At 36.2% G+C, this 12,218-nt stretch overlaps 1 protein-coding gene across 1 annotated transcript in view; it reads right to left on the bottom strand.

Annotated features, from left to right (window-relative positions):
* Positions 1–12,218, bottom strand: part of COPB1 (coatomer protein complex, subunit beta 1) — a 35,042-nt gene that overhangs the window by 1,267 nt on the left and 21,557 nt on the right. Inside the window, exons 15-21 of the mRNA XM_010830574.1 lie at positions 9,508–9,735; positions 9,170–9,349; positions 6,691–6,835; positions 5,624–5,743; positions 2,910–3,055; positions 2,231–2,320; positions 1,136–1,291 (exon numbers count right to left, since the gene is read on the bottom strand). Coding sequence (XP_010828876.1) covers positions 1,136–1,291; positions 2,231–2,320; positions 2,910–3,055; positions 5,624–5,743; positions 6,691–6,835; positions 9,170–9,349; positions 9,508–9,735 — 1,065 coding nt within the window. The remainder of the gene's footprint in view (positions 1–1,135; positions 1,292–2,230; positions 2,321–2,909; positions 3,056–5,623; positions 5,744–6,690; positions 6,836–9,169; positions 9,350–9,507; positions 9,736–12,218) is intronic.

Here is a 12,218-nt window from a genome sequence, read left to right as displayed (position 1 = left end):
GAGACAGGTCTCCTGCATTGCAGGCAGATTCTTTACCATCTGAGCCAGAATGAGGTTGTATTAGATCATATATATGATATATAATTATATCATTAGAAATATTAAAATAGTATATATTATAGATATAAAATATCGTTATAAATATTAAAACAAATATATAATTATATTATAAATATATATTATAGATATGAATAATATATATTATAAATACAAGAATTGTATATATATACATATATATAAGCATCTAATGTCAACAATAAAAGTCTGTAAGTAAAGACTGGCTATAATTTCCAACAAGGTAGAGGTTTTTTCTTAGGAAGAGTTATTTCACAAGAATAAAGAAATCTTTAGTGGTTATTTAAAATGGGATAAATAAAATGGGCATTTATGTGATTAAAGCAAGATTTGATATTATACCCTACCTGAGGTTAAATGGGCCAAAAGGGACCCCCAGTGGTCCCCAACATTAACAGCCAAACACATCTGTTCTATTTACCCAGTTTTAAAATATGCTTTTAAGAGGCTACAAAAATTTGCACTGAGATATTTGACCAGTAATTATTGGGGCAACAGTTAGACCAAAGGGCAAGAACTCCTCAGCTCAATCTCACTCTGGAGATGCCAGAACTTTTTATACAAAGGTCACTAAAATGGACAGGGAAAAAGAAAAAAAAAAAACTTATAAAACTCCTCTAAGACCAAGCTTGTTCATTGGATCCCAAATGAAAACAAAGGTTAAAGGGATAAAAATTTACAGAATTGAGATGAAAGTATATAAAATTGTATATTTAAATGGACTTTACATAAGATGGTTGGCATCCCACGTAGCTCAGTGGTAAAGAATCCACCTGCCAATGAAGGAAATGTGGGTTCAATCTTTGGGTCGGGAAGACCCCCAGAGAAGGGAATGGCAACTCACTCCAGTATTCTTGCCTGGAAAATCACACGGACAGAGGAGCCTGGCAGGCTACAGTCCACGGGGTTGCAAAGAGTCAGACACAAGTGAGCAACTGAGCACTAGCAATGCACAAAACACTAGTATGCCAGAGGACACTATATATAGAAATGAGAGAGACACAGATTCTTTCTCTTTGTATTCAGTTCAGAGACCATCTCAAAAAAAAGCAACCGTTACCTGACTCTTTGCACGGATTCTTATGTGGCCAGTAACAGGGGCCTCTGGTCCCTGTTGTATCGGCTTTTCAATGCTAACGTTTGCAAGTGCATCTTCTCCAAATATGGAACGAGCATAGAGGTTGGCTGCCATAAAGCCACAGTAACCAGAAAGTGCCTGCAAGAAATTTGGGATAAACTTAATACTAGAGAACTACACATAAGCAAGACTAAACAGCACAGGTAAATTATCACCACTTAAAGCAGCTTATTCACCACTTATTCATACATGACTGTATGAACCTGTTGATACTAGCAGAACTATACATGTAAAATGTGTGAGCTTTACTGTTGTCTGTATCTCGATAAACTTGATCTTAAAGAAACAGCACTTATCCTAATTTGCATTTCTATATTCTTTGTTTAGAGTTGTTTGACTGCCTCCTACACCAGACCTTAAGCTCTATGAAGAAAGAGACTATTTTTATTTTCTTCATTATTGTATATCCAGCAGCTCACAGAGTATCGGGCATACAGTATTTATCAGACTCACTATCTGTTGAATAGACTAACATGAATTAAAGCCTACTTGACTTGGTCTGGCAGTATTCTTTCACTGATTAAATCACTATCACAACATTAGCAGAAATTTTATAAAGAAAACTTCCTTACATTCTCAGCTTCAGTTTTTGGTCTTTTTCTCTAGTCTTTTTTTCATACATACACAAACATAGCAAAAAATCAGAATACATTAACAATTCCATACTTGATCAGATATATTCTGACCCACAATCAGAATCAAAAGAAGAGGTCATGGACATTTTCTAATCTAGTACACTCTGGAATAAAGTTTTTAGTTAAAAGGGAGAAGACTGAAAAGTCAATCTGACTATTTAGTTGGGTCACTGCTCTAGGGACAAGCAGATACTGCTCCTATTTCAGTAGAAAGCAGTAAGCAGATTCACACATTCTACGGTATAGTTTTTTCTAACTAGTCCAGAATGACACTGCTTTTCTCAGGCTAAGTAAAAACACAATATACTACAGAAAATACAAGAAAGCCAAGAATCTACCATTACTCTGTATCAGATTTAAGAAGTACCCAGGCAAATCTTACCTTCTCTGGAGTGAGGCATTTCATGTTGGTTGACTTTAATATGTGCTGTAAATAGTCATTTAAATCAACTATATTTGTGTTAACTGTCACCTGTACAGAGGAAGAGGAAAAAAAGTCAAGAGATTATACTTTTAACAGAGAGAAAGCTATGAATTTCTTATCTTGGGGCTGATAAAACAATCACTTATGTGTCCTATTAAAACCTCCTTCCAAGTACTTAAGGGGAAAGGGTGGGCAATGAAAAGTAAATGACATCTACAAAATCCAACAAACTGTAGGCTGGTATCAGAACTTTCGAGTACAGATAACTTCATAGACCGTCAACATGCTGTACATAAAATAGTTCTAATAAAAATCAAGGCTCATAGGAACAAAGTTCGCTAGCAAGCCACTGACTTTGCAAAGCTTCTATCGGATACTGATTCAATGGTAAGTTTCTATTCATACACACAGGGATGGAACATTGTTTATAATGTCTTGAACAATTAGATTAATTATAGAACTGTTACTCTCACCAATTTACAACAGTAAATTAACCAAACCAGTTGCATGCTTTCCAGTTAAGGCTAATTTGTAAGCATAGATACTGAAAGACTTTGCTTTGCACATCTGGGATTAATTTTATCAAAGAATCCCTCAACACTAGCCAAAAAGAAAGATAAGGAGTTTAAGGACTAACTTTGTTTTCCCATTCAAATTCAGCCCACATCTGACGGAATTCGGCATCAGTACAAGTTGCAGGCTGGATATAGTCCATGATGTCAATGTGAATATCACTGAGGACCACACAATTTCTGTCACTTGCTGCTCCAGAGACATCATAAACTGCAATTTAAAAAGATTCCCAATCACCAAAGGCAAATTTTAATTTAAAAGTTTTCATATTTCCAAATAACAACTATGATATTAGCAAATAGTTCTGCTTACTCAATACTGAGCTCTATTGTGTATGTTTTACAAATTAATTACTTATTTAATATTCCCATTAATCCCAAGTTACAGTATTATTACTTTCCATCTTATAGAGAAACAAAAACAGAAAAGTTAGGTTGCTCAAGGTCACAAAACTGGTTAAGTGGCAGAGGCCAGGATTCAGTCAATGAGTGCTTACATAGCAGTTGCAATGTGTTATAGACACTGTGGAAAGACATACAGGTAACAGTGTTCCCACATTATAAGGCAATGGCACCCCACTCCAGTACTCTTGCCTGGAAGATCCCATGGACGCAGGAGCCTGGTGGGCTGCAGTCCATGGGGTTGCTAAGGGTTGGACACGACTGAGAGACTTCACTTTCACTTTTCACCTTCATGCATTGGAGAAGGAAATGGCAACCCACTCCAGTGTTCTTGCCTGGAGAATCCCAGGGACGGGGGAGCCTGGTGGGCTGCCGTCTATGGGGTCGCACAGAGTCAGACACGACTGAAGCGACTGAGCAGCAGCAGCAGCAAGCTTACCAAGAATAAGTTCCTTTAATTTTCAGCCCCACGTCTAAAAATAAATGTATTTTTCTCTGAATCAACTTATCAACTTTCACCACCTCACTTTTGCTGCCTCTCCTCTTCAAGGTTAATACTTGCTGCCATCCGTGATGCCTGCTTTGGTTTAGGACCTCACTCCATCAGTCATCACCTCTTTTACTCTTAATGTCTTTACCTTCATACTGATTTTCTTCCACTAGAGTTTATGAACATAGTCAAGGCTCTCTCATCTTCAAAAAAAAATCTCTCATCCTTTACTTCTTGTCTGGCTACTGCCCCCTCTCAATCTTATCAAAACCAAGGTCCTACACTCAGAGTGATCTACACTCACTGTCTTTATTTCTCCAAGTCCAATGTAGCCCTGAACCTACCACTACTGCCCAAGACACACCGTAAGCAATGTTTTACTATCACTGATAGGTAACCTAAAGGACCTTTCTTGTAGATCTTCTGCAGCTTTGGACACATCTTCAAGATTTTTCCTTACTTCTCTAACCACACTTCCTTTACAGGCTTCTCCTTCTTTTAATATTGCTCTGAATAAAAAACTCTGAACAGCTTTTAATATTCTTGTTCTCTTGGATTCAGTTTTCAAATCTCCCCTCTCTAACTCTTTATGCCCTCTTTAGTTAATTTCTTCCATTTCTATGGTTTAAAAACAAATATTCATCTCTACTTTAGACCTTCTGTTAAGTTCCAGGCTCATCTCAAACTGCCCTTCAGTAACTTAAAGACCGTTTAATTTATTAAATCTCTCAGTCCTTCTCTCCTGTATTCCATTTCAGTAATTAACATAAACACCAACCCAATACACCCAAGAAGGAAATCTGAGGGTTGCTCTAGCCACTTACTGTTAAATCAATAACCATGTCCTGGACATTCTACCCCCTTAATATCTATTATATTCAGCCCTTCTCTTCATCCTGGCCATTACTGTGCTGGTTCAAACTCTCTGTCATCTCTCACCTGGGCTACTGCAAGTCTACTAGCTAACCTTCCTGCCTCTTCCAGTCTTCTTTAGCGCTGCCATAGAAATATTTAATCATGTGATTCACCAATAGTTCCTTAATGGCTCCTCTTTATATCCAGGATCAAGTCTGAAATTCTTAGCATGACAAGTATAGTACAGCTGCCACTAATCTTCTCAACCTCACTCTTTTCTACCATCAGGCTCTAGGCCACTCTCAACTCCAGGTATATCAAACTACTTGCATTTGATTCAACTGAATCTCTGTCTGTAGACCAAGTACTGATCTTTCAAAACCCCACTTGAGCTTCAGCTCCTCCACAAAGCCTCTCCTCCCAACCCCCCACCACTCTGCGAGAAATAACCGAATCTCTGCATAGACTTCCACTTCACCAGCACAGGCTTCTGTCACAGTGCTTAACATTGTGTACTGTACATTATCTATTTCCCTTACTGAACTAGAAGCTATTGAGGACAGAGATTTTTTTGTTCCTACCACAGAAACTGCTTTTTTAAAAAAGAGAGCTTATTGACTAAATATCTTTGTGCACGCTAATCCCTAGGTGGCTTGGAAACAAACACCTGTGCACAGTTCTAGACTTAGTTCAACGGTTGATAACATTCCTTCCTCCTTTATAAAGCCTTCCATAGTTAGCATTTTCCCCCTATGATCCCAAAGCACATAGTATATATCCTAGCTCTTAGCATACTGTATTGTAACTTTATATTACTTATTCTTCTCCTCTTGCTTGACAGTTTGAGGACAGTGACTCTCATTTCTGTACATCCAGAACATAGTACAACCCTGAATAGCACAGCAGATGTCCCATAAATCAATAAATGAATGGATTCAAGTCCTGTCCTCAAGAAATGTCACACAGCTGCTCATTACAGAAATTCCTTAATAAAAACATCCAAACATCACAGGCTATAAAACAATTCCTTACCTATATTACCAAAAATTATTCCATTTTCTGTTGATGCTACTTTGACATTAGCTTTAATATTTGCAAAATCATGAGGAGCAAGAGTCAAAGGAGACGGCTTTTCCACAAGTTTCAAGTCCCCTGAAAAAAAATTTAGATGTGGCTAAAAAGACATACATATTAACCTCTCCAATCATAAAACCTTAAAATACAGCTCAATAGTTTCTGGTAAAACAAGGAATAAAAGAAGGATTATGATTCAAATATGAGGATAAAAAAAATCATTTAACACTATTATTCACATCAATATGCACATTTTCTTTTAAAAGGTAATAGGCTTCTCAGAATAATCGTATATTTAAATTCGTTTATGTGTGTGGGGGGGGTTGTATTTGGGGCATACCATTTTATTTCAGTGAATGGATACAAACTTTTCAAAAAGCTTAAGTCTTAAACTGTACACTCCATTACAAAGAAAGATAAACCAACCTGAAGAAAGAATCAGTTCTTTATGTAGGACTCAAGCTATGCTGACGAAGACAGGGCAGAACTATGTTCTCCCTTGATTTCTTAAAGCCTCTTAACTCTTGCTTAAGTCATATAGAACTTTGTAGGGAAAGTGCACTGTTCCTATTTACAATTTGTATTTTCCAACTTCAAAGCCAGATGCGTTAATGTGTCTTTATTAAGAAGAAGGAAAAAAACTCACATTGCTAAATGTGATGATGTATTACTTTGGCCACACATGGGGTATGTATTTAGTTATGAACTCAGAAAATACCTTGTTCTGCACTAAGGCAATTGAAACTAACTAAGCTATCTGGTGAATCTGTAATATAAGCAGTTCTTATGTATATTTTAAAAAACTGACATATGTTAGATCAAGCTCACTGAATGAACCTATCTAGGAGTACCAAAGAACATAAGCATAAGAAAGTATCACAGAGGCTCAGAAACTAAGACTTGATTCAAAATGTCACAAAGAGCTCAAGAGAATTCTTATACTAAAACTTGTACATGTCTCTTAGTAACCTGTTATAAAGATTTACCATATAATAAAACTTTCCCTTTATGGTAACTTTCCTTACCCAGAGTAGCTAATTCTAACGTGCAGTTCTGCAAGGTGTCACTGGTTTGGTTCACAACAAGTACATCCAGGACGATGTCATACTGGTTGACATGAACATAGGCTTCTGCATACACAGGGTCTGAGAAACCTGTCAACTGGGTAACCTGTCAGGCAAAAACAATCAAATGACTGAGACAATCAAATATATCCTAGCCAAATGACTAGGGATGTTAGGTGATTAACAGATGTACTTAGATTAAACCAGTCATTCGAAATGGGTATAATAAAATTCTTTTATAATTTAGACATGGTAATTGAAACTTACACATTACTATGTTAAATATGTTCAGCAAATACATTAAACATTATCTCAACTTAGGAACTGAATAGATTTGAACAGATTTTCAGTTAAATCCCTCAGCACATACACTCACTGGTTGTTACTTAAACTCGGGAAAAATAATTACAAGCAAGAAATTCTTGTAATTCCATGAAGATAAATTTTTAGATGTACCCCCACCAAAACTTTTAAAAGAACATCCAGTTCAGTTCAGTTGCTCAGTCGTGTTCGACTCTTTGCGACTCCATAAAAAAAAATAAAGAAAAGAAAAATCCAGAGTATATATAATATTTTAAAAATGTAAAACATAACATTTCACCAAAAACATAGGCAGCAAAAGAAAAAAATAGGTAAATTAGACTACATCAAAAATCACAAACTTTTGTGCATCCAAGAACATTATTAACACAGTGAAAAGGCAACCCAGAGAATGGAAGAAAATATTTGTAAATCATACATCTGATAAGCGACTTGTATCCAGAATACATAAAGAAATCCTACAACTCAACATATAGAAAACAATCAACCAGATTAAAATCACTCTCAAAGGACTTGAGTAGACATTACATCCAGCATTACTAATCACTAGGGAAATGCAAATCAAAAGTAAAACAAAATGTCACTTCATACCCATTAGGATCGTTACTATAACAGAAATGAAAAGTAAGTGTTGGCAAGAAGATGGAGAAATCAGAACCCCTTCTGCATTGAAGGTTGGAATGTAAAACAGTGCAGCTGCTACGTGGAACAGTACAGCGGTCCTCAAAATACTAAAGCAGAATCACTATACTATCCAGCAATTCCATTTCTGGGTTTAACACAAACGAAAGTAGACCTCAAAGAGATATCCAAACATCCACCTTCATGGCAGCATTACTCACAACAACCAAAAGTTTGAAGCAACCCAAGTGTCCATCAACAGATGAACAGATAAACAAAATGTGGTATATATTTAGCCTTGAAAGGAAAGGAAATTCTGACACGTTACAAACTGGATGAACCTTGAAGACATTAGGCTAAATGAACTAAGAAACCAGTCACAAAAGGATGAAATTGTATGATTACACTAATGTAAGGTACCCGGCATAGTCAAATTTACTGGGATAAAAAGTAGAATGTGACTACCAGGGGCTGAGGCAAGATGGGAATGGGGAAATATTGTTTCATGGGCATAGAGTTTCAGTTTTGAAAAATGAAAATAGTTCAGGGGATAGATGGTGCTGATAGTTACATAATAATGTCAATGTACTTAATGCCACTGAACTGGACACTTAAAAACAGTTAAGAGGGGATTTCTCTGGGAGTCCAGTGGTCAAGAATCCACCTTGCAATGCAGGAGATGAAGGTTTGATCCCCGGTCAGGCAACTAAGATCTCTTATGTTGCAGGGCAACTAAGCAAGTGTCATAACTGAGACCTGATGCAGCCAAATCAACTGATATATATATATATTTAAGTAAGTTAAGAGAGTAAATTTGATTTTATGTAAATTTTACCACAATTTCAAAAAACAAAGTGAAAAAATTTTATAACTGTAATACTGTCAATATCAATTACCAATTTTAAGGGAGAAAGTGTTTTAGTAGTTCCTATTCTGCCACTAATCTTACCTTGGGCAAAAAAATCAATTTGAGACTGTTTACTTATCTAACAGAGGAAGGATTAAACTAGGTCATGGATGTGTAAATTTAATATTTGAGAAAAGAGAGATATAAGAATAATTTTCCTAATGAAATCTTATATGGAACTCAATACATTAAGAATATAAAAGTGGAGTTGCACTGTTTAAAGTAGCAGGGGACAGGAGAACCTGAGGGCAGGGTGTGGAGGAGGAGGCTAGTGTTCTACGTTTTAAAAGCTCTAGTTAACCTCTCAGGATCCCTTGGCTCAATGTTTTAGTTTACGGTAATTTGACACACAACTGGAACAAGTTATGAAATCAGCCACAGGACTAATAGTACTAGCATATAGAAAAGTATCAGGTTCCACTGAGTTTCAATTCACGTTTAATGAACCTATCAATCACAGTAAGGACAAAAAAATATCCTGTACTAGTTATTTTTCTTTTACAATAAACAGCAGGACAAACAAATTCTTGATTAGTACTTTCTTAAGCAGCCAATTTAAATAATCCACTGGTGTATTTGATATATCATTACCTTGTTAAGTTTAGATGCTAGGGGATCTGCAGCTTCTTTTCTCTGTGTGTTACCCATTGCTGCCAGCAAACTCAGCTGAAACTGATCTTCCTTGCAGTTCATTTCATTCTTTGCAGTTAGTTGCATGAAGGAAATGGGGTCATCAGGCTGTACTGTCACATTCCTCTTTTCAGATTCTTTCTGTGTTGCAAAAACAATATACCAACTCTCATTAATTTGGAAAAAAAAGATAGCTTTTTGGAGGCCTTCAACATAGACACTCCTCACACATGAGAACTGAAAAATCAACAACAAAGAACACAAAGCACTTTTATGCCTTTATCATGTATATACCTTACCTTTTGGGATAATTTTTCTTCTTCAAGTTTAGCAGATAACATGTGAGAAAGGGACTGTCTGCATTCCTTATTGAAAATGTCATTCATTAAAGGTGAACATTCAGATAAGACCTTGAGGCACAAGGAGATTCGATCTACATCATCGTCTGTAATCGGCTTCTTAGGAAGAGAGGATTTTCCCAAATGTAGGATAGTGGCCATGAGCAACATTGCTTCAGCAACAAAAGACTAGACAAGGAAAGAAATGGTTTATTTATTGTCAGGCTTCTCCAAATGCAATAATGTCACTTTAATATAACTCAAAATCCAAGAAATTAAACCTAATATCACTTAACCTGAATATTTTAGATTTTATTTTTTTACACCCTTCTCCTTCCTGCCATCCTCTAAAACCTTCATTAACCCCCAACTGATTGAGTAGAGATTTTAAAACTATTTTCTCTCACACTTTCCAACTTCGGAAAGTTAAAAGAATGATTTTTTGTTACTGTTCAGTCTCCAAGTCATGTCTGACTCTGTGTGACCCCATGAACTGCTTTGCCAACCTTTGTTGGCAAAGTGATGTCTTTGCTTTTTAATACACTGTCTAGGTGTGTCATAGCTATTCTTCAGGAGCAAGTGTCTTTCTAATCTTGTAGCTGCAGTCACTGTCTGCATTGATTTTGGAGCCCAAGAATGATACACTTCACCAATTGTTAATATTCTGCCAAAACTGTGTTCTTATTCTAACCATATATGTACATTTATTTTTTTGACTTGGGCTTCTGAGGTGGCTCAATGGTAAAGAATCTGCCTGCAATGCAGGAGGTGGGGATTCAATCTCTGGGTTGGGAAGTTCCCTTGGAGAAGGAAATGGCAACCCATTCCAGTATTTTAGCCTAGGAAATCCCATGGACAGAAGAGCCTGGTGGTCTACAGTCCATGGTGTCACAAAGAGTCAGACTTCTGACTTAGCAACTAAACAACAACAACAATTTTTTTGGCTTAACGTATGAAAGCAAGAATCTTTACTTCATAAGTGCTTTAGCAAACATCTCTTGATTCAGGACAGTTTCCTGGATAATCATAGTATCATTATCTCACCTAAGAAATGTAACAATTCCCAACTATATCTACTACACTCCAAATTCAATTAAATCTTCCTAATTGTCACAAAATTTTTTTTTTTTTAAATCCAAGACCAGGTTCATACATTTTATTTGATTTTTATTCTCTTGAGCCCCTTTTAACCTAGACCGGTCCCTTGGTTTTCTGTACTGTTTTCCACCATTGTGATGTAAATGTATCTACACATTGTGATCAGCATACAGATATGAAAAAATTATCAGAAACCTGGGAAGGATAAATGTAATAATCCTTTGTGTCCAGATATGGTCTCTAGAAGGAAAGAGAAGGGGAGACAGAAAAAGGTAGCTAAAGAAATAATAACCAAAAATTTCTCATATTTGATAAAAACTATAAAACCACATATTCAGGAAGCTCAATGAACCATAACCAAAGGAAACATAAAGAAAATCACACTAAAGCATATCCTAATCAAATGACTGAAACCTGAAATTATAATTATAGTGATAAGGAGAAAATCCAAAACCAGCTGAAGGAAAACAGGACACACTCCACAAAGAGGCACAAGAGCAACATCTTGATAGTACTGAAAGCCAGAGAACAGTGAAGCAACATCTTTACAGTGCTAAAAGAAAAAACTGTCAACCGAGAACGCTATACCTCAAAGATATCTTTCAAAACTGAAGGAGAAATAAAGGCTTTTTCAGACAATCAAAAACCTAAAGAATTAACTGTCAACAGATCTGCACTACAAGAGAAGTTAAAGCAAATTCTTTAGGCAAAAGGTGTACGATACCAGAGAGAAAGTCAGATCTACATTATGAAATGAAAAGTGTTGGAAAAGCCATAAATGAAGGAAAGCCAAGACAGCATGGTGATGAACAACCAAACCTCCTTCTGCCTTGTACCAAAGGTGGCAAATTTCTTGAACTAGTATGTTACCAGAAAGCTGGTTCTCTTAAACAGATTCCAGGAAACGCTCTCCCAACTTGCAGAACCAAGGCATAAAATGTTGGAGATTTTTAAGAAGCATAATTTAAAGAACAGACAAGACCTAAATAAATAAATAAGGGCCCTCAGAGAATTACAAAGTAAGTTACTCCTCATAAATAAAAGTAAATGATTAAAAGAGATAACACATCTTATAATTTACCTGATCCTCTGAATCTTATTTATGGATTTAGGAGGAAAGCTATACGATGGAAATTTTTTAAAAAAATCCTTGCTATTATAAACAGTGCTGTGATGAACATTGGGGTACACGTGTGTCTTTCTTTTTTTTTTTTTATATATATATATTTTTTTTTTTTTTACTTTTTTTTTTGAACCCTCCTCTCTCCCCCCTCCCCATACGTGTCTCTTTCAATTCTGGTTTCCTCAGTGTGTACGCCCAGCAGTGGGATTGCTAGATCATAAGGCAGTTCTATTTCCAGTTTTTAAAGGAATCTCCACACTGTTCTCCATAGTGGCTGTACTAGTTTGCATAGATGAATGGATAAGAAAGCTGTGGTACATATACACAATGGAGTATTACTCAGCCATTAAAAAGAATACATTTGAATCAGTTCTAATGAGGTGGATGAAACTGGAGCCTATTATACAGAGTGAAGTAAGCCAGAAAGAAAAACACCAATACAGTATACTAA

The sequence above is a fragment of the Bison bison genome, unplaced genomic scaffold (genome assembly GCF_000754665.1).
Source record: "Bison bison bison isolate TAMUID 2011002044 unplaced genomic scaffold, Bison_UMD1.0 scf7180017864518, whole genome shotgun sequence".
Classification (NCBI taxonomy): domain Eukaryota; kingdom Metazoa; phylum Chordata; class Mammalia; order Artiodactyla; family Bovidae; genus Bison; species Bison bison.
The sequence above is the reverse complement of the archived record's forward strand: the minus strand, read 5'-3'. Positions and strand labels throughout refer to the sequence as shown.